At 33.6% G+C, this 24,474-nt stretch overlaps 1 protein-coding gene across 1 annotated transcript; it reads left to right on the top strand.

Annotated features, from left to right (window-relative positions):
* The first annotated feature begins 5,113 nt into the window (after positions 1-5,113).
* LOC139874779 (uncharacterized) lies at positions 5,114-6,202 on the top strand. Its single transcript, XM_071862178.1, has 3 exons — positions 5,114-5,294; positions 5,399-5,697; positions 5,828-6,202. The coding sequence occupies exons 1-3, from the start codon at positions 5,114-5,116 to the stop codon at positions 6,200-6,202; spliced, it is 855 nt and encodes a 284-aa protein (XP_071718279.1).
* The last annotated feature ends 18,272 nt before the right edge of the window (positions 6,203-24,474 follow it).

Raw genomic sequence — 24,474 nt, 5'->3', positions numbered from 1 at the left:
TCAAGGACTGCAAGTGGTTTTGATACTATTTGGGTAATAGTTGATCGTCTCACCAAATCAGCACACTTCTTGCCAATATGAGAAGATGACAAGATGGAGAAGTTAGCACGACTGTATTTGAAGGAAGTCATCTCCAGACATGGAATACCAATCTCTATTATCTCTGATAGGGATGGCAGATTTATTTCAAGATTCTGGCAGACATTACAGCAAGCATTAGGAACTCGTCTAGACATGAGTACTGCCTATCATCCACAAACTGATGGACAGAGCGAAAGGACGATACAAACGCTTGAAGACATGCTACGAGCATGTGTTATTGATTTCGGAAACAGTTGGGATCGACATCTACCGTTAGCAGAATTTTCCTACAACAACAGCTACCATTCAAGCATTGAGATGGCGCCGTTTGAAGCACTTTATGGTAGAAAGTGCAGGTCTCCGATTTGTTGGAGTGAAGTGGGGGATAGACAGATTACGGGTCCGGAGATTATACAAGAAACTACCGAGAAGATCATCCAAATTCAACAACGGTTGAAAACCGCCCAAAGTCGACAAAAGAGCTACGCTGACATTAAAAGAAAAGATATAGAATTTGAAATTGGAGAGATGGTCATGCTTAAAGTTGCACCTTGGAAAGGCGTTGTTCGATTTGGTAAACGAGGGAAATTAAATCCAAGGTATATTGGACCATTCAAGATTATTGATCGTGTCGGACCAGTAGCTTACCGACTAGAGTTACCTCAACAACTCGCGGCTGTACATAACACTTTCCACGTCTCGAATTTGAAGAAATGTTTTGCTAAAGAAGATCTCACTATTCTGTTAGATGAAATCCAAATCAACGAAAAACTTCAATTCATCGAAGAACCCGTCGAAATAATGGATCGTGAGGTTAAAAGACTTAAGCAAAACAAGATACCAATTGTTAAGGTTCGATGGAAAGCTCGTAGAGGACCCGAGTTCACCTGGGAGCGTGAAGATCAGATGAAGAAGAAATACCCGCATCTATTTCCAGAAGATTCGTCAACACCTTCAACAGCTTAAAATTTCAGGACGAAATTTATTTAACGGGTAGGTACTGTAGTGACCCGAACTTTTCCATGTTTATATATATTAATTGAGATTGATATTTATATGATTAAATGTTTCCAACATGTTAAGCAATCAAACTTGTTAAGACTTGATTAATTGAAATATGTTTCATATAGACAATTGACCACCCAAGTTGACCGGTGATTCACGAACGTTAAAACTTGTAAAAACTATATGATGACATATATATATGGATATATATATAGTTAACATGATACTATGATAAGTAAACATATCATTAAGTATATTAACAATGAACTACATATGTAAAAACAAGACTACTAACTTAATGATTTTTAAACGAGACATATATGTAACGATTATCGTTGTAAAGACATTTAATGTATATATATCATATTAAGAGATATTCATACATGATAATATCATGATAATATAATAATTTAAAATCTCATTTGATATTATAAACATTGGGTTAACAATATTTAACAAGATCGTTAACTTAAAGGTTTCAAAACAACACTTACATGTAACGACTAACGATGACTTAACGACTCAGTTAAAATGTATATACATGTAGTGTTTTAATATGTATTTATACACTTTTGAAAGACTTCAATACACTTATCAAAATACTTCTACTTAACAAAAATGCTTACAATTACATCCTCGTTCAGTTTCATCAACAATTCTACTCGTATGCACCCGTATTCGTACTCGTACAATACACAGCTTTTAAATGTATGTACTATTGGTATATACACTCCAATGATCAGCTCTTAGCAGCCCATTTGAGTCACCTAACATATGTGGGAACCATCATTTGGCAACTAGCATGAAATATCTCATAAAATTACAAAAATATGAGTAATCATTCATGACTTATTTACATGAAAACAAAATTACATATCCTTTATATCTAATCCATACACCAACGACCAAAAACACCTACAAACACTTTCATTCTTCAATTTTCTTCATCTAATTGATCTCTCTCAAGTTCTATCTTCAAGTTCTAAGTGTTCTTCATAAATTCCAAAAGTTCTAGTTACATAAAATCAAGAATACTTTCAAGTTTGCTAGCTCACTTCCAATCTTGTAAGGTGATCATCCAACCTCAAGAAATCTTTGTTTCTTACAGTAGGTTATCATTCTAATACAAGGTAATATTCATATTCAAACTTTGGTTCAATTTCTATAACTATAACAATCTTATTTCAAGTGATGATCTTACTTGAACTTGTTTTCGTGTCATGATTCTGTTTCAAGAACTTCGAGCCATCCAAGGATCCATTGAAGCTAGATCCATTTTTCTCTTTTCCAGTAGGTTTATCCAAGGAACTTAAGGTAGTAATGATGTTCATAACATCATTCAATTCATACATATAAAGCTATCTTATTCGAAGGTTTAAACTTGTAATCACTAGAACATAGTTTAGTTAATTCTAAACTTGTTCTCAAACAAAAGTTAATCCTTCTAACTTGACTTTTAAAATAAACTATACACATGTTCTATATCTATATGATATGCTAACTTAATGATTTAAAACCTGGAAACACGAAAAACACCGTAAAACCGGATTTACGCCGTCGTAGTAACACCGCGGGCTGTTTTGGGTTAGTTAATTAAAAACTATGATAAACTTTGATTTAAAAGTTGTTATTCTGAGAAAATGATTTTTATTATGAACATGAAACTATATCCAAAAATTATGGTTAAACTCAAAGTGGAAGTATGTTTTCTAAAATGGTCATCTAGACATCGTTCTTTCGACTGAAATGACTACCTTTACAAAAATGACTTGTAACTTATTTTTCCGACTATAAACCTATACTTTTCTGTTTAGATTCATAAAATAGAGTTCAATATGAAACCATAGCAATTTGATTCACTCAAAACGGATTTAAAATGAAGAAGTTATGGGTAAAACAAGATTGGATAATTTTTCTCATTTTAGCTACGTGAAAATTGGTAACAAATCTATTCCAACCATAACTTAATCAACTTGTATTGTATATTATGTAATCTTGAGATACCATAGACACGTATACAATGTTTCGACCTATCATGTCGACACATCTATATATATTTCGGAACAACCATAGACACTCTATATGTGAATGTTGGAGTTAGCTATACAGGGTTGAGGTTGATTCCAAAATATATATAGTTTGAGTTGTGATCAATACTGAGATACGTATACACTGGGTCGTGGATTGATTCAAGATAATATTTATCGATTTATTTCTGTACATCTAACTGTGGACAACTAGTTGTAGGTTACTAACGAGGACAGCTGACTTAATAAACTTAAAACATCAAAATATATTAAAAGTGTTGTAAATATATTTTGAACATACTTTGATATATATGTATATATTGTTATTGGTTCGTGAATCAACCAGTGGCCAAGTCTTACTTCCCGACGAAGTAAAAATCTGTGAAAGTGAGTTATAGTCCCACTTTTAAAATCTAATATTTTTAGGATGAGAATACATGCAGGTTTTATAAATGATTTACAAAATAGACACAAGTACGTGAAACTACATTCTATGGTTGAATTATCGAAATCGAATATGCCCCTTTTTATTAAGTCTGGTAATCTAAGAATTAGGGAACAGACACCCTAATTGACGCGTTCTCTAAAGATAGATCTATTGGGCCTAACAAACCCCATCCAAAGTACCGGATGCTTTAGTACTTCGAAATTTATATCATATCCGAAGGGTGTCCCGGAATGATGGGGATATTCTTATATATGCATCTTGTTAATGTCGGTTACCAGGTGTTCACCATATGAATGATTTTTATCTCTATGTATGGGATGTGTATTGAAATATGAAATCTTGTGGTCTATTGTTGCGATTTGATATATATAGGTTAAACCTATAACTCACCAACATTTTTTTGACGTTTAAAGCATGTTTATTCTCAGGTGAATATTAAGAGCTTCCGCTGTTGCATACTAAAATAAGGACAAGATTTGGAGTCCATGTTTGTATGATATTGTGTAAAAACTGCATTCAAGAAACTGATTTCGATGTAACATATTTGTATTGTAAACCATTATGTAATGGTCGTGTGTAAACAGGATATTTTAGATTATCATTATTTGATAATCTACGTAAAGCTTTTTAAACCTTTATTTATGAAATAAAGGTTATGGTTTGTTTTAAAAATGAATGCAGTCTTTGAAAAACGTCTCATATAGAGGTCAAAACCTCGCAACGAAATCAATTAATATGGAACGTTTTTAATCAATAAGAACGGGACATTTCAATCTACACTTTGTTGGATGATGTAAAGAGCCTTTTGATCGTTGGTCTTTAATAACTTTTTCTCCTTGCTGAGAGAACCTTTTTCTGTAGGTTCCTCATAGCCTTCCTCCACAATCTCCCATAAGTCTTGTCCACCTAGGAAGGTCTTCATTTGGATTCTCCATCGATCATAATTATCCTTTGTGAGGCGAGGAAACGTGATGACATTGTTGGCCATCATCTTGTCGAACCAAGCTCTTGATACCAATTTGTTGGAAATAGGAGGCTAGGTATATTATTTGGGGAAGAGAGGATTGATAATTTAGAAGTTTGATTGATCTTGAAAACTCTTCTTTTATTGCTTATTGAATTGCTTTGCTTGATTACAAATGAGGGGTGAAGCCCTCTATTTATACTACTCAATGGAGTAGTCTAGATCACTCCATCATCTACTACTATCTAGATATTTTCTAGTATTTCTAGACCTAGATATTTTATAAGATCATTCTACACATTTGACTACTAGATTTTACAAGAAGTTTCTATACAATGGACTACAATCTTGATCCATAATACTTGAATACTTGCAAGCCCAAATTCAAGACATATAGCCCAAATCAAGTTTAGCTTCCAACACAAATTGGGTGATAATTATTTAGATGGGGCATCGGTTGTTTTTGGTCAAGAGCATGACGAAACTGCTCATACTGAGGAGTCTACTACGAGCACTAAACCCATTGTTGCAGATAGCTCCAGTTTATCAAATCCTCCAGGTTTTTCTAATGTAAATCATCCTGTATCGATGGACTCTCACGCTTCAGTTAAGTGTCACACACCTTTCTTGCATACTAGTCCCCTGAATAAAGTCGCAGGTGTTATGGATCATTTAGATATTGGTGGTAATATTTTAGATGTGGGGGATATGCTTGGCTATAATTTAAGATACTGTACAAATTTTGCGGGTAGCGATCGTGATCTACATGGTTACTTATGAAGATCATTTCTTTGAATTGTTGCGGGTCGAAAGACTCCTTGAAACGTAAATGGATCCGTGAGGTTTGTACTTCTTCAAATGTACAATTTTTAGGTCTTCAAGAATCGAAGATGACTAGGCTCCAATTGTTCCGATTAAAGTCTATATGGGGAAATAATCAGTTCGATTATGCCATTACTTTGTCTCGGGGTTCCACGGGCGGTATTATATCTCTTTGGGATCCGAACGCATTCATCAAAGATCGTATATGGTACGATGATAATTATGTTATAGTTAAAGGTAGATGGGTTCGGGAAAATATGAAAGTGTTCATGGTTAACGTCTATGCACCTCAACCCGTTTCTAAAAAGGCGGCCCTTTGGAACAAAATTTCAGCATTTATGTCTTCTAATGTATGTGAGTATATTTTATTTGGTGATTGGAACTCGGTCCGGGTAGAAAACGAAAGAAGTGGGTTAGAATTTTACCCACAAGACAGCTTTCAATTTCAATCATTTTATTGAATCCAATTTACTGCATGAGGTCCCACTTGGCGGTCTACAGTACACTTGGCGTAACAAAGCAGGAAGCAAATTTAGCAAAACTGATCGATATTTTGTTACTAATTATATTGTCTCGAGTGTTGATGATTTAAAAGGTGTCGTCATGCCTCGAGGTTCTTCGGATCATTCACCGGTTTTCCTTTTTCAAGATAATGTGGATTTTGGCCCTACTTATTTTAAAGTTTTTGATTCTTGGTTCAATAGACATGATTTTGATGCTACTGTACGTAATGCATGGTCCCTTGTTAATGTTGATGTTAATTTACCACTCACTGCCAAGTTTAGGTTGTTGAAATCTAGTCTTAAAGAATGGATTAAACAAACTAGACTCACTGAATCGGCTAGGCTGAAATAAGTTGTAAAAAAGTTAGAAGAGTATGATATTCTGATAGACTCGGGGATTGCTTCTCCATCTCAAGTTAACGATCGAAACTCTCTGTTTCAAGAAAAACACGACTTGTCCAAGATGGAATCCTTAGACTTGTTACAAAAATTGAGAATTAAATGGGACGTGGAGGGTGATGAGAACTCGAAATTTTTTCATTGTTCATTCAAACATAAAAGATACCAACAACACATTCAAGGTCCAATGTTAGACGGGTCTTGGGTGGTTGACCCTAGTATCATTAAAAATAAATTTTTCGAGTTCTATCAAAAGTTTGATGATGTTAACTCCGGTGCACATTTTTTAAACATTCATCCTGAGGTTACGTTAGCTCGGGAGGATGCGGATTTTTTGGAACGTACCTGTGATGATGCTGAAATAAAAAGGGCAGTTTGGAATTGCGGTAGCTCTAAGGCGCTAGGTCCAGACGGTTTCTCATTTAAATTCATCAAACATTTATGGGATCTTTTTTGTCATGACTTATGCAGGGATGTGCGTGCTTTCTTTGCTTCTCCTGTCATGCCACATGGTGCAAATTCAGCTTTCTTTACATTAATACCAAAAATGAAAAACCCGGTTCTAATCACTGATTTCCGTCCGATCTCTTTGGTTGGATTTTTTTACATGGTTATCACAAAGCTCCTAACGAATCGATTATCAAGCGTTATTGACAAGATCATCTCCCCAGTTCAGTCAGCTTTTATTTTCGGCCGTCAGATTCTTGACGGGCCATTGATGTTGAATGAGATCATTGATTAGTTTAAGAAGAACAATAAACAACTACTTCTATTTAAAGTTGACTTTGAGAAAGCCTATGATTCAGTTAATTGGGACTATCTTTTATTCATGTTACGTTCGTTGAGATTCGGCCCGGTATGGTGTAGTTGGATTTTGGGTTGCTTAAAACCTGCACGTACTTCCGTCCTCGTGAATGGTAGCCCAACTAGAGAATTCCAAATTAAAAGAGGATTACGTCAAGGTGACCCACTTAGCCCGTTTCTTTTTATCATTGTGATGGAAGGATTACATTTAACTTTTAAAAAAGCTATGGATTCTGACTTCATTAGAGGTATTAAAGTCGGGACTAACGATCTCCACTTATCGCACTTCATTTACGCCGATGATGTTATTATTATGTCGGAGTGGCATCGTCATGAGTTGGGTCATATTCTGCGAATCCTGGAGGTTTTTCATCTTGTCTCGGGACTAAAAATAAATGTCTCAAAATCTCATGTTTTTGGCATAGGAGTCGATTCAGATATTGTTAATTCTGTTGCTTCAGATTTCGAGTGTAGGTCGGGCAATTTTCCTAACAAATACCTAGGAATTCCTATTGGCATGAACATGAAAAGGGTTTTGAGCTGGGGAGATCTAGTGCATAAGTTTAACATACGTCTAGCATCGTGGAAGGCTAGTCTTATTTCTTCGGGTGGTAGACTAACCCTACTGAAATCGGTATTGGGAAGTCTCAGTATCTACATTATGTCTCTTTTTAAATGTCCGGAAATGATTCTTAAAAATCTTGAAGCTATACGTGCTCAATTTTTTTGGGGTGGTAGTCTATCCAACAAGAAGATGGCGTGGATAAAATGAGATTCTATTCTTGCTTCGTTTAGCCACGGTGGTTTAAATATTGGGAGCTTAAAGGCGTTTAATTTAACGTTAATCCTTAAGTGGCGGTGGCATTTTGTGTTTCGTCCAGACGATTTTTGGGTGCGTATTATTAAATCCATACACGGTAACACTTTTGAAAGTGCTCAAGGTAATAGCACATGGTCTCAGATTGTTTCCACATATACTAAATTGGAGGCTAACAATGTTATACCTCTAAACTGTATTCATTCGGTAGTTGGCAATGGAAACAATGTTAGCTTTTGGCATGACACATGGTGTGGTTCTTCCCCATTATTCTCATGTTTTAACCGTCTATTCCACCTTGATTTGAATAAGAATCACACGGTGGCCGAGAAGTGGGTGAATAGCGAATGGTCGTGGACTTGGTCTAGGGCTGAGATTGGTTGTCAAAACACTACTATCCTATCGCAACTTCAACAAGAACTTCAATCGGTACATATTTCGGATCGAGAGGACTCATGGAAATTTTCACTCAACTCAGATGGCTTATTCACTGTCAAAGACACTCGGGATCACATTGATAAAAAGCTTCTCCCTTCGTCTTCTATTGCTACAACTTGGGTCAAACATTTACCGAAGAAAGTGAACGTTTTTTGGTGGCGTTTCAAACTAGAATCCCTTCCTTTACGTTGGAACCTCTCCACGAAAGGTTTAGACATTCCATCGATTACCTGCCCGGTTTGCAATCATGGAGTCGAACTGCAACAACACCTCTTTTTCGAGTGCTCGGTGGCTAGTGACGTTTGGAGGCTCGTTCGAGTATGGTCTGATTGTGGTATGCCTGTTTTTTTATCATGGTCAGACGTTTCAAGTTGGTTCGAAGGCACGCAAATGACTTCATCTTCAAAGTCTCGGATCATCACCATCAAAGTAACTCTTTTGTGGGTCATGTGGCGCTTCAGGAACAACATCGGTTTTAATGATTCTATTTATCGTAGATGTAACCTCTTTGATGTAATTAAGTTGTTTTCTTTTCGTTGGCTAAAAAATAGAGGTCATGTTGTTTCCAATTGGAACACGTGGCTCATTAAGCCCTTGTAATCTGTTCTTTCTTAGCGACTTGCTAGAGAGCGTTCTATAATATAATCTTATTTTGCTGTCAAAAAAGAAGAGCTATACGAGCTTGACTCATTAAAAGTTTAATATGAGCCGAAATTGAACATATTTTGAACAGTGGCGGAAGCAGGAATTTTTTTTACTGGGGGAGAATTTTTTTTTTAAAAACTAGCAACTTTTTTGGACAAAATATAGAGGTTTTAAGGAAAAATATGATTTTTGTTTGGCAAAATTTGGAGATTTTTAGGCAAAATATGGAGTTTGGGGCAAAATCTGGAGGTTTGTGGGCAAAATATGGAGACTTTGGGGGCAAAATATGAAAACTGTGGCAAAAAAAAATTTATTCGGAGCGAAATCGAAAAATCCAAAATTTTTGCACTAACAATTACAAATTCATTGGGGGCGGACGCCCTCTTATCCCTTAATATTTCCGCCCATGATTTTGAAGATCACTTATTAAATGTGTTTGAGCTCAAGCTTCTTATATCAAATTTGTATAAACTCGCGAATCTACACGAGTCTTTCACTATATACAATAAAATATTACTTTAAATTAATAGGAGTATATTATATCTAGTATATATAATTATATAATAATTACCATTAAATATAAAGAAGCTGATATCAAGCTGAGTTCGCACTTAATTATTAACGAGCCGAGTTCGAGCTCGAGCTTTATGAATTAAAAAGATACGAGCTCGACTCAGCACGTTTACACCTCTACCTGTAACATTTTACGAAAATGAACTTTTCTCATACGCAAGTTGTGTTATGGATATACAACGGGCGCTTTACATGAATATTTAAACTAGAGTTAACACACTTTATATTATTGTTTGGGCAACTTCTTAGTTCTATAAATGTGTTTTTCATCTATACTCGACCGAGTATAATAAAAAATCTACTTTGCATAATGTTCGACGGTTGCACGCTAAACATGCAGAACTACATAGTTTCTAAGGATGGTCGGTAGCAGCGATTCCACGCATTGCCCATGAAAAATTGTCTGATAGCATAGAAAAGAAAATACGTGTGAGGTGCATGCTTACTTTGGTCTCGCAGGTTCGTACAATGATATCAACATTCTTAATCGATCGGATTTGATCAAAGATTTACTAAAAGAGAGACTTTGGAGGTAAGGTCTATAGTGAATGGGGTTGAACACAAAAATAATATTACCTCGCGGAGGGAATTGTTTAAAATCGATGACACTAGTAAAGTCGTTTAAATGTCTGGTCGAAGGAGAAAATATAACATACATAAAATTCAAAAAGCTGCAAGAAAGAATGCTGAACAAGCCTTTATATACAACAACATACGGAGAATTATGTACCACAACAACAACAACAAAACCCACTACCACATGAGGGGTGTATGAGGGAGGTGAGATGTAGACAAACATTCCCTTATCCGAGAATAAAAACAAGTCATTTCTCCACCTAGAGTGAAACACTCTCAAGTAAAGAAACACCTCCGGCCAATAATGATTTTTTTTTTTAATTAGTAAAAATAAAATTAAAATAGAATTAAGACGCCATGAAAATGGTAGAATCAAATTTTCATGAGAGAATTATGTACGCTTCTGTGTTACTTTACATAATATGATCACCTAAAACAACGAACTAACATTCTGTATATGTTCGTGGATAGAGAAGGCTACAACTTGAAAATGTTTGTTTCAAGAGTTGCATGATCACAATGTTCATTACTCAATTTGAAACAATTTTAGCACACACACATTTAGAAGCTCTCGAATAATTTCAATAATCGGAATAATGTTTAGAATTGTTTTTCATGTTACTACAATGTTTTAAATATATCCTTTAAAAATGTACTGTAATCGTTATGTTTTAATATAATTTATATTTTAAAAATATAAATATTTTATTTTATTTTATTTATTAGACGGAACTTTGTAACTTATGTTTTATGGGCACATGATAAGAGTATTTAATGAACTATAACTTTCTATAAATTACTAAATACATAATTAATATTGATGTATAAGAGCAGTCCCAATGGTCCGCCCAGGAGACCCGCCCACAGCCGCTCAGCCTGGGCGCCCTTGGCACGAACCCGCCCAGGGATCCGCCCAAGGCTCGCCCAGGGCCATTCGTCCAGCGTTTTGTCTATGTTGAGCATTTTTGTGGGCGATAAAAGTGGTATTTTTTGACCGTTTTATCAAATTATAATTATTTGATAATATAAAAAAATAAAAAAATGGAAGAAGGAGTGTCTTTGTTGGGAGTGTTTAGTCCTGGATTTAGTCCTGTGAAGGAAGTGAGATGGAGGTGCTGATGTGGCGCTGAATGGTTGGTTAGTCCTGGAAGACGTGTTGTCACCATTGGGAGCACTCTAATTGGCAATAAATGGGTATAATTAATGATTTTTTTCTGAGTTATAAATAACATTTTCAAGTACAATTAATTGTTCCTATCATGTGTCCATTGGTGACGTGATGTTAAAATGAAAAGAAGTTCGGTTATCAATTTATCATAAATATACTACTATTAAATCAGAGGTAGTAATTTAATGTTGATATAACAATAATAAAAATTCAAGCAGAAATTCTTATGACGTTACATTCAGGTGGTCATTCGTGATGAAAGTGGGCAATGGTTCAACCACAAAATTCTGGCTAGACGGTTATGCAAAGAAACGTTGCAGTCCAGATTCAACAAGTTGTTGAGGCTAGAAACTGATTTGAACTCCTTGGTCCGCGATCATATACAAGCAGAAAATAATGTTAGCCGATGGTGTTGGAGCTGGTCCAATATTTCCACGTGGACGTGCTGCAGGGGACTTAGAGACTTTAATGCACTTGTTGAATTCATTTTGTATTGATTCAAGTGGACACATGGTGGTGGAAGTTATCTAATAACGGTAAGTTTTCATCCAAAATGTTAACTGACTTGTTTCTTACAAGGTGTTAACGGATCGAGTAGGGCTGTTGGAGACTCTTAGACCACTCCCGACGGTGGCGTACTGGAGCCGCCCTGAATCATGTTTGGGAGGGCGCCGACGGAATTCCCATCGCCCTGGGCCGCCCTCCGAGGCCTGAACCAATTTCGCACTGCAATTTTTCTTGAGATAGCATATTCGAGGACGAAATATTTACACAAATTAATACAATACGTGGAGCTTTTTCAAATGAAATTGAAATTTTCCTTTACTTTTTGTTTCCTGAAAGTGAACAAAAAAAAATGGTGAACCTTGAGGGTATCTTAAAGAAGAAGATGAGTAATTTTTTTTTTCGTCCACCAAACATTACAAATACGTGGACAATATTTAAGTGGGAGTAATTTTTTTTTCTTTTTTAGATTGTACAAGCTATGTTAAATATTTAATAAATATAAATATAAATATAGATATTGTTACAAAAGTTAAATTGGATGTTAATTTTATTATTATTATAGATTATAGATATTGTATAGTAGATTTTTTGAGTATAAATATGTGTGTTATGAGTTTATAAAACACACACTAAATATATTCTCTCATATTCTCTCATATTCTCTCTATATACTTATTAGTAGCCTACAGTCAAGAACTAGGTCACTAAAGGTAGTTATAAGCCTACAAAATTATAACACGTTATCAGCACGAAGTGCTCCGTATAATCAAGGTTTATCTAAGCAAGCACACGTCACTAATCAAGGTAAGAAATTATCTAACTTTTATTAACTTCACTAACATTTATATTTATGTTATTTAAGTTATATATGGTCGGTTATACCGCCTGAATTATATTTCTGTAATCTAACTTTTATTAACTTCACTAACATTTATATTTATGTTATTTAAGTTATATATGGTCGGTTATACCGCCTGAATTATATTTCTGTAATCTAACTTTTATTAACTCCACTAACATTTATATTTATGTTAATTAAGTTATATATGGTCGGTTATACCGCCTGAATTATATTTTCTGTAATCTAACTCTTATTAACTTCACTAAAATTTATATTTATGTTAATAAGACCTCATGATTGTACGCAACACGTCATTTGACAACACGGTACTTTATGTACGCAACACGTCATTTGACAACACGGTACCATGGGTCGAGATAAATTCCGATCAATACGAATACGATGGGGTCTTTATATGTTATCTAACATTTATGATTACTTATGCAATTAATCATTATTTATTTCATGCATACTAATGTTTATTCTTAAATTTATAATCTTAAAAGTTAAAATAAAAAAAGGTAGTTTGTATTTTTATTAAAAGTAAATCTTAAAAGTTAAAATAAGAAAAAGTAGTTTGTATTTTTATTAAAAGTAAATCTTAAAAGTTAAAATAAGAAAAAGTAGTTTGTATTTTTATTAAAAGTAAATCTTAAAAGTTAAAATAAAAAAAAAGTAGTTTGTATTTTATTAAAAGTAAATCTTAAAAGTTAAAATAGAAAAACTAGTTTGTATTTTTATTAAAAGTAAATCTTAAAAGTTAAAATAAGAAAGGAACATAAGTTCCGAATATATTCTTTTTTTTTTGTTAACTGAATATGTAAACGATTAGTCAGCCTATAAAATTGGTATAATATGATTTATATTTTATTTGATAATATGAAGCAGGTTATGAAATCAAAAGTTGTGTATACCAAAACTCTACCTATGTTGTTGAATATATTTTATTATTATAATATATATGTAGTCGTAAACTGGATATTTCTCGTTTGAGTTATTAACACATTAGATCTATGAAGTAATTAAATAGTTGTGAATATTATTTTATTCCAAAAAGAAGAATATATATATATATATATATATATATATATATATATATATATATATATATATATATATATATATATATATATATATATATATATATATATATATATATATATATTTTTATTGCAATACTATGATCTGCTACTCTCATGTTATCATATTGTGGTATACTGTTTTAACTTGTATGATTGTATAAACCGACTACATATGAGCATGTTATAGAACATATTTGTGTCTAGTTATCTTCGGATAGAATAACTATTTTTGAGTCTTATGCATGATGAATATAATCATTGATTTACGTTTTGTATTGACTAGGAATATTCTATTTATGGAATGAATATTGATGAATCATAATCATGATTTTTTAAGACAAAGTATACTTGGTGTATTTGATGTATGCATCAAGTAATTTTATACTTATATATGTATATATGTATATATTGTGATTATATATGCTACATGGTTATGGTTGCTACCTTGTAAGTTTTTAATTGGTCTAACATGAAACTTGGAAAAAGTGGTAATATTAATTTGTTATATCATGACCTATGCTATTATTAATCTAATTGATTAATAAGTTAGTGGATTAGATTGGCATATTATTTTGTGATCGGTGTACTCTTTTAAACTCTCGCCATATACATGATTATATGTGCTATACACTGATGCAATTTGATTTTTTTTTTAAATCATGATAAATTGCATGTTGGATTATTTTAATATTTAATGCATAATTGATAATCATCATGATCTTTTAAGATTAGAAATATATTTGATTTGTACATAAATTAGTTGTATACTTAATATGCATATCTTTCAAGTGAATATAATTCACAGTCCTTTGATATATTAGATCGATTTACATGGTAATTTAATATTTGAAATGTTACCTTATATTTGATATATATTATTTTATGCAAAAAAAAAAATAATAAAAAATAATAAAAATAAAATAAATAAATTATGTGGAGTCCAGTTTTATGATGATTAATTGGGCTTATCATGACTATTGCTACTAGATTACTAGTACGATTGTTGAGTCGCTTTCTAATGCGGTTCTTTCTCAGATTGTAACTTGTTTGCAGATAATGGTAACATACACACTATGATCAAATCTAAGAAATATTTCATTGATTTAAATCAAATGAAGGAATTATAAATACTATATCAGGTCTTGCAAACTTGATATAAGGAACGGAAAAGGCAAAAATTCATATTACCAAATGGTAAAAATTTTCTGATAAACAATGCCTTGTTTTCTCAAAATCAAAGAGAAATTAATTGAGTTTCTCTGATATATATATATATATATATATATATATATATATATATATATATATATATATATATATATATATATATATATATATATCATAATGGATATGATTATCAGTAAATGATAACAGATAATGAGAAATATCTATGTAGCACCGAAAAGCGCATATGATGAAAAGCGCGTATATGATTAAAAGCCCATATGATAAAAAGCGCATATGATGAAAAGCGCATATGATGAAAAGCGCAGCGCATATGATTAAAAGTGCATATGGTGATTAATGAAAAGCACATTGAGAAAGAATCACCAATATTTCTTGAAAGAATTCAAGGGAATATATATGGACCAATTCATCCATCATGTGGACCATTTTGATATTTCATGATTCTAATAGACGCATCTAGCGGATGGTCTCATGTTTGTGTGTTATCAAGCCGTAATATGGCATTTGCAAAGTTTCTTGCACAAATTATTAAATTGAGAACACATTATTCTGATTACATCATTAAAAGGATGAGACTTGATAATGCTGGTGAGTTAACATCTCAAGTACTGAATGATTATTATATGTCTACAGGGATTGTTGTTGAACATCCAGTTACTCATGTGCATACACAAAATTGGTTTAGCTAAATCAATAGATAAACGCTTGCAGCTAATAACTAGACAATTGGAAATGAGTACAAAACTCTTAATATTTATATGGGGACATGTAAAATTACATGATGCGACATTAATTCGCATTAAACCAAGTGCAAGTCATAAATATTCTCCATTACCAACTTAATTTTGGTCGAGAGCCAAATATTTTCCATCTTAGAACATTTGGTTGTGCAGTGTATTTTTAATTGCACCACCACAATAAATGATTCCTCAAAGAAGGATGAAAATATGTGTTGGATATGAAACATCTTCAATCATAAGATATATTGAACCCATGACGGGTGATGTTTTACAGCACATTTTGCTGATTGTCACTTTAATGAAACATTGTTCCCTATATTAGGGGGAGAAATGAAAAATAAATAAAAAGATGCTTCATTATGTGAACATCAATTAAGGTATATAGAACTCGCACAAAAGAATGCGAAACGAAAGTTCAAAAATAATGCATATGCAAGAACTTGCAAATTAATTACTTTATGCATTTAAAGATACAAAAAGAGTGACTAAATCATATATACCAGCAGTAAATGCTTAAGCTAGAATTGAAATTCCAAAAGCTGGCAATAATGTCACTCATGAGTCTTTGCCACGTCTGAAACGTGGAAGACAAATTGGTTCAAAAGATAAAAATCCTAGAAAAGAAAAATCAGCTGATAATGAGGTAAAAAAAAGTGTTCAAGAAGAACCACAAATCAATATTCCTTCTGCAGAGGATATTGATAAATGTAAATACATAAATTGCAATACATTATGCAATATTATGGAACCGAAATGAAATGAAAAATCTTGATGAGATATTTTCATATAATGTTACAATGACATCATGAATAAAGATGATGATCTGGAACCAAAATCTGTCATTGAATATCAAAATAGACATGATTGAGCTCAACAGAAAGGAGCAATACGAGCTGAATTAGAATCACTCAATAAAAGAAAAGTTTTCGGATCAATCGTTATCACTTTTAAAGATGTGAAACGTATGGGATATAAATGAATTTTTATCCGAAAAAGAAATGTGCAAATGAAGATACAAGGCAAAACTAGACTTGTAACTCAAGGTTTCCCACAAAGACCAGAAATGAATTATGAGGAAAACTTATCCTTATGTAATGGATACAATTACTTATTAGATACTTAATCAACCTGGTAGTTACTTAAATGCATCTCATGGATGTTGTTACTGTAGTGACCCGAACTTTTCCATGTTTATATATATTAATTGAGATTGATATTTACATGATTAAATGTTTCCAACATGTTAAGCAATCAAACTTGTTAAGACTTGATTAATTGAAATATGTTTCATATAGGCAATTGACCACCCAAGTTGACTGGTGATTCACGAACGTTAAAACTTGTAAAAACTATATGATGACATATATATGGATATATATATAGTTAACATGATACTATGATAAGTAAACATATCATTAAGTATATTAACAATGAACTACATATGTAAAAACAAGACTACTAACTTAATGATTTTTAAACGAGACATATATGTAACGATTATCGTTGTAAAGACATTTAATGTATATATATCATATTAGGATATATTCATACATGATAATATCATGATAATATAATAATTTAAAATCTCATTTGATATTATAAACATTGGGTTAACAACATTTAACAAGATCGTTAACCTAAAGGTTTCAAAACAACACTTACATGTAACGACTAACGATGACTTAACGACTCAGTTAAAATGTATATACATGTAGTGTTTTAATATGTATTTATACACTTTTGAAAGACTTCAATACACTTATCAAAATACTTCTACTTAACAAAAATGCTTACAATTACATCCTCGTTCAGTTTCATCAACAATTCTACTCGTATGCACCCGTATTCGTACTCGTACAATACACAGCTTTTAGATGTATGTACTATTGGTATATACACTCCAATGATCAGCTTTTAGCAGCCCATGTGAGTCACCTAACACATGTGGGAACCATCATTTGGCAACTAGCATGAAATATCTCATAAAATTACAAAAATATGAGTAATCATTCATGACTTATTTACATGAAAACAAAATTACATATCCTTTATATCTAATCCATACACCAACGACCAAAAACACCTACAAACACTTTCATTCTTCAATTTTCTTCATCTATTTGATCTCTCTCAAGTTCTATCTTCAAGTTCTAAGTGTTCTTCATATATTCTACAAGTTCTAGTTACATAAAATCAAGAATACTTTCAAGTTTGCTAGCTCACTTCCAATCTTGTAAGGTGATCATCCAACCTCAAGAAATCTTTGTTTCTTACAGTAGTTTATCATTCTAATACAAGGTAATAATCATATTCAAACTTTGGTTCAATTTCTATAACTATAACAATCTTATTTCAAGTGATGATCTTACTTGAACTTGTTTTCGTGTCATGATTCTGCTTCAAGAACTTCGAGCCATCCAAGGATCCGTTGAAGCTAGATCCATTTTTCTATTTTCCAGTAGGTTTATCCAAGGAACTTAAGGTAGTAATGATGTTCATAACATCATTCGATTCATACATATAAAGCTATCTTATTCGAAGGTTTAAACTTGTAATCACTAGAACATAGTTTAGTTAATTCTAAACTTGTTCGCAAACAAAAGTTAATCCTTCTAACTTGACTTTTAAAATCAACTAAAAACATGTTCTATATCTATATGATATGCTAACTTAATGATTTAAAACCTGGAAACACGAAAAACACCGTAAAACCGGATTTACGCCGTCGTAGTAACACCGCGGGCTGTTTTGGGTTAGTTTATTAAAAACTATGATAAACTTTGATTTAAAAGTTGTTATTCTGAGAAAATGATTTTTATTATGAACATGAAACTATATCCAAAAATTATGGTTAAACTCAAAGTGGAAGTATGTTTTCTAAAATGGTCATCTAGACGTCGTTCTTTCGACTGAAATGACTACCTTTACAAAAATGACTTGTAACTTATTTTTCCGACTATAAACCTATAATTTTTCTGTTTAGATTCATAAAATAGAGTTCAATATGAAACCATAGCAATTTGATTCACTCAAAACGGATTTAAAATGAAGAAGTTATGGGTAAAACAAGATTGGATAATTTTTCTCATTTTAGCTACGTGAAAATTGGTAACAAATCTATTCCAACCATAACTTAATCAACTTGTATTGTATATTATGTAATCTTGAGATACCATAGACATGTATACAATGTTTCGACCTATCATGTCGACACATCTATATATATTTCGGAACAACCATAGACACTCTATATGTGAATGTTGGAGTTAGCTATACAGGGTTGAGGTTGATTCCAAAATATATATAGTTTGAGTTGTGATCAATACTGAGATACGTATACACTGGGTCGTGGATTGATTCAAGATAATATTTATCGATTTATTTCTGTACATCTAACTGTGGACAACTAGTTTTAGGTTACTAACGAGGACAGCTGACTTAATAAACTTAAAACATCAAAATATATTAAAAGTGTTGTAAATATATTTTGAACATACTTTGATATATATGTATATATTGTTATAGGTTCGTGAATCAACCAGTGGCCAAGTCTTACTTCTCGACGAAGTAAAAATATGTGAAAGTGAGTTATAGTCCCACTTTTAAAATCTAATATTTTTGGGATGAGAATACATGCAGGTTTTATAAATGATTTACAAAATAGACACAAGTACGTGAAACTACATTCTATGGTTGAATTATCGAAATCGAATATGCCCATTTTTATTAAGTCTGGTAATCTAAGAATTAGGGAACAGACACCCTAATTGACGCGAATCCTAAAGATAGATCTATTGGGCCTAACAGACCCCATCCAAAGTACCGGATGCTTTAGTACTTCGAAATTTATATCATATCCGAAGGGTGTCCCGGAATGATGGGGATATTCTTATATATGCATCTTGTTAATGTCGGTTACCAGGTGTTCACCATATGAATGATTTTTATCTCTATGTATGGAATGTGTATTGAAATATGAAATCTTGTGGTCTATTATTATGATTTGATATATATAGGTTAAACCTATAACTCACCAACATTTTTGTTGACGTTTTAAGCATGTTTATTCTCAGGTGATTATTAAGAGCTTCCGCTGTCGCATACTTAAATAAGGATGAGATTTGGAGTCCATGCTTGTATGATATTGTGTAAAAACTGCATTCAAGAAACTTATTTTGTTGTAACATATTTGTATTGTAAACCATTATGTAATGGTCGTGTGTAAACAGGATATTTTAGATTATCATTATTTGATAATCTACGTAAAGCTTTTTAAACCTTTATTGATGACATAAAGGTTATGGTTTGTTTTAAAATGAATGCAGTCTTTGAAAAACATCTCATATAGAGGTTAAAACCTCGCAACGAAATCAATTAATATGGAACGTTTTTAATCAATAAGAACGGGACATTTCAGTTGGTATCCGAGCATTGGTCTTAGAGAACCAGAATTTTGCATTAGTGTGTCTTATCGAGTTTGTTAGGATGCATTAGTGAGTCTGGACTTCGACCGTGTTTACTTGAAAAATGATTGCTTAACAAATTTTGTTGGAAACTATATATTTTTAACATGTGAATATTATGTGATATATTAATCTCTTAACGCATTTGATATTATGTGATAGATGTCTACCTCTAGAACAAGTCCCATTGACTCACCTAATAATAATGAAGAGTCAAATGTAAATTGGAATGATTCGTGGACTGATTCACAAGTTCCCGAAGAGGAACCGGAAGAAGAGTCGGAACCGGAAGAAGAATTGGAACCGGATGAAGAAATATAACCGGTGGGGGAAATAATAAAACGGTTAAGTAAAAGAAAATCCTCAACCAACCGACCAAGGTTAATTATGGTCAATGGTGTTTCCGCCAAGGAAGCAAAATATTGGGAGGATTACCAATTCTCCGATGAATCGGATTCCGACGAGAATTCCGATGATGTTATAGAAATTACCCCAACTGAATTTAAAAAGGCAAAAGAAAATAATAAGGGAAAGGGCATAAAAATAGAGAAATCTAATTCCAACCCCGATGAACTTTATATGTATCGTCAACCCCCGAAGTCCTTAAGTTGTAACAATGACCCGGGAACCTCTAAACCACCAGGTTTTTCTAAACCAATGTGGAAAACGACGGCTCGTATTAGGGGAACATCATATATCCCTAGAAACTTGGCAAAACGAACCAAAACCGAAGAAGAAGAAACAAGCGAGTCGGAATAAGATAGTTGTATTCGTGTGGTGTAATATATGTAATATAGTGTTCTTATGCTTTATGATATATGTAAAAATTGCTTGTATTAATAAGTATTTTTTTTTATGAATCTAACTCTTGTCTATTTTACAGTATAAAAACACAAAATGGATAGACAACCCAATATTTTAAGAGACCTACCCGGAGACATGATTGATGAAATCTTGTCTAGAGTCGGTCAGAATTCTTCGGCACAACTATTTAAGGCGAGATCAGTTTGTAAGACATTCGAAGAACGTTCCAAGAATGCCTTGGTTTATAAAAGGCTTTCGTTCGAAAGATGGGGGATATCACATTGGGAAATCCATAAGTTACGATGTGTTTACTTTGACGCATATATTGCGGGGAACCCAAATGCTATTTTACGCAATGGGTTAAGAAATTATTTTGACTCAATATATCCGAATATTGGACTTCGTGATTTAGAAAAAGCGGCTAACATGCAACATAAAGGAGCATGTTATGCTTACGGATTAGTAATGTTCGTTTCTCACCAAAGTGAGAACAAGAACATCGGGCTACAACTATTAAACAAAACGTTTCCACAAGTGACGGAGTTGGTAATTGGGGTAAGAAATGAGGTTTTTAGATTGTTACGGGACTGTTGGACATTACGTAACCCTCGCCCCTTTGACGACGTTACAACACGCTGTCTTATCAACGGCCATAACGGTTATGTTCCACAAGACCAAGGATGGGAAGTAATCCTAGTAAAACCAGAATGCATGACTTGTTTCTGGACGTATGAATTACGTGTCTTTATTGCCTTTGCTGAACGACTTGTGTACTAGCTAGAATTATCTTCACAACCATCTTGTATCAAATTTATTGTGTGCTATATTTCATGCTATATGTAAAATAAGCGGTATTGTAAGTTTGTAAAATATTGTGTAAAAGTTTGAACGCGAAATATTATTATAATCAGTTTTTCATATAGAATTGTAGTAGTTGAATTGTATATTAGCTACTAAGTATGAACTTAACGGGTAGGTACTACCCGAATTTAAACTTATAAAACGCTAATATGAAGAAAAAGCTTTTATAAATGAGTTCATATTATGCTACGAAATACTATTAACTACTCTTAATATTCTGTATGATTAACTTGTTCCATTTGACTATTTTGAAGGAAATGGCACCGACTACTCGACACACCGTGAATATGAATGAAGAGGAATTCCGTACTTTTCTAGCTTCAAACATAGCCGCAGTACAGGCTGCGCTACATACCAACAATAACCTTGGATCTAGCAGTACAGGAAATCGTGTAGGATGCACCTACAAAGAATTTACCGCTTGCAAACCTTTGGAATTTGATGGAACCGAAGGACCGATCGGATTGAAACGGTGGACCGAGAAGGTCGAATCGGTGTTTGCCATAAGTAAGTGTACTGAAGAGGACAAAGTGAAGTACGCTACGCATACCTTCACAAGTTCTGCGTTAACATGGTGGAATACCTATCTAGAGCAAGTGGGACAAGACGATGCGTACGCACTACCGTGGTCAGCATTCAAGCACTTGATGAACGAGAAGTACCGTCCCAGAACCGAGGTCAATAAGCTCAAGACAGAACTTAGAGGGTTACGAACCCAAGGATTTGATATTACCACGTACGAAAGACGATTCACAGAATTGTGCCTATTGTGTCCGGGAGCATTCGAAGATGAGGAAAAGAAGATCGACGCATTTGTGAAAGGATTACCGAAAAGAATCCAAGAAGATATAAGTTCACACGAGCCCGCCTCCATACAACAGGCATGTAGAATGGCTCACAAACTAGTGAACCAGATTGAAGAAAGAATTAAAGAACAGACTGCTGAAGAGGCCAATGTGAAGCAAGTCAAAAGAAAGTGGGAGGAAAACGGTGATAAGAATCACCAATACAACAACAACAGCAATTACAACAATAATCGCAACAATTATCCCAACAATCGCAACATCAATCGCAACTACAACAAACGGCCCAACAACAACAACAACAACAACAACAACAGCAACTACAACAATCATCCCAACAACAATAATAACCGCAACAACAACAACAATCAGAAGCAGCTATGCCAAAGGTGTGAAAAGTATCACTCGGGGTTCTGCACCAAATTTTGCAACAAGTGTAAAAGAAATGGTCATAGCGCGGCGAAGTGTGAGGTCTACGGACCAGGGGTTAATAGAACGAAAGGAACAAATGGTGTTGGAACGAGTAATGGCGGAGCAAGTAGTGTCGGAGCAAGTTATGCCAATGTAGTTTGTTATAAAAGTGGAAAACTGGGCCACATTATTAGAAATTGCCCGAACCAGGAGAACACGAATGGACAAGGCCGCAGAAGAGTTTTCAATATTAATGCGGCAGAGGCACAGGAAGACCCGGAGCTTGTTAAGGGTACGTTTCTTATTGACAATAAATCTGTTTACGTTTTATTTGATTCGGGTGTGGATAGAAGCTATATGAGTAGAGATTTTTGTGCTAAATTAAGTTGTCCATTGTCGCCTTTGGATAGTAAATTTTTACTCGAATTAGCAAATGGTAAATTAATTTCAGCAGATAATATATGTCGGAATCGAGAAATTAAACTGGTTAGCGAAACATTTAAGATTGATTTGATACAAGTAGAGTTAGGGAGTTTTGATGTGATAATCGGTATGGACTGGTTGAAAGAAGTGAAAGCAGAGATCGTTTGTTACAAAAATGCAATTCGCATTATACGAGAAAAAGGAAAACCCTTAATGGTGTACGGAGAAAAGGCAACACGAAGCTACATCTTATTAGTAATTTGAAGGCACAAAAACTAATAAGAAAAGGTTGCTATGCTATTCTAGCACACGTCGAGAAAGTGCAAACTGAAGAAAAGAGCATCAATGATGTTCCCATTGCAAAAGAATTTCCCGATGTATTTCCGAAAGAATTACCGGGATTACCCCCACATCGATCCGTTGAATTTCAAATAGATCTTGTACCAGGAGCTGCACCAATAGCTCGTGCTCCTTACAGACTCGCACCCAGCAAGATGAAAGAACTGCAAAGCCAATTACAAGAACTTTTAGAGCGTGGTTTCATTCAACCAAGCACATCACCGTGGGGAGCTCCTATTTTGTTTGTCAAGAAGAAAGATGGTACATTCAGGTTGTGTATCGACTACCGAGAGTTGAACAAACTTACCATCAAGAACCGCTACCCACTACCGAGAATCGATGACTTATTTGATCAACTACAAGGCTCGTCTGTTTATTCAAAGATTGACTTACGTTCCGGGTATCATCAAATGCGGGTGAAAGAAGATGATATTCCAAAGACTGCTTTCAGAACACGTTACGGTCATTACGAGTTTATGGTCATGTCGTTTGGTTTAACTAATGCACCAGCTGTGTTCATGGACCTTATGAACCGAGTGTGTGGACCATACCTTGACAAGTTTGTCATTGTTTTCATTGATGACATACTTATTTACTCAAAGAATGACCAAGAACACGGTGAACATTTGAGAAAGGTGTTAGAAGTATTGAGGAAGGAAGAATTGTATGCTAAGTTTTCAAAGTGTGCATTTTGGTTGAAAGAAGTTCAATTCCTCGGTCACATAGTGAACAAAGAAGGTAT

The sequence above is a fragment of the Rutidosis leptorrhynchoides genome, chromosome 11 (assembly GCF_046630445.1).
Source record: "Rutidosis leptorrhynchoides isolate AG116_Rl617_1_P2 chromosome 11, CSIRO_AGI_Rlap_v1, whole genome shotgun sequence".
NCBI lineage: Eukaryota > Viridiplantae > Streptophyta > Magnoliopsida > Asterales > Asteraceae > Rutidosis > Rutidosis leptorrhynchoides.
Note: the sequence above shows the minus strand (reverse complement) of the source record. Positions and strands in the feature narration are given on the sequence as shown.

Excerpts from the sequence above, each read along its gene's own strand:
- LOC139874779 (XM_071862178.1), top strand. The coding sequence starts at position 5,114 with ATGGACTCTCACGCTTCAGTTAAGTGTCACACACCTTTCTTGCATACT. Across the intron at positions 5,295-5,398 it reads TAGCGATCGTGATCTACATG|GTCTTCAAGAATCGAAGATG; the intron begins GTTACTTATGAA and ends TACAATTTTTAG. Across the intron at positions 5,698-5,827 it reads CAGCATTTATGTCTTCTAAT|GTCCCACTTGGCGGTCTACA; the intron begins GTATGTGAGTAT and ends TTACTGCATGAG.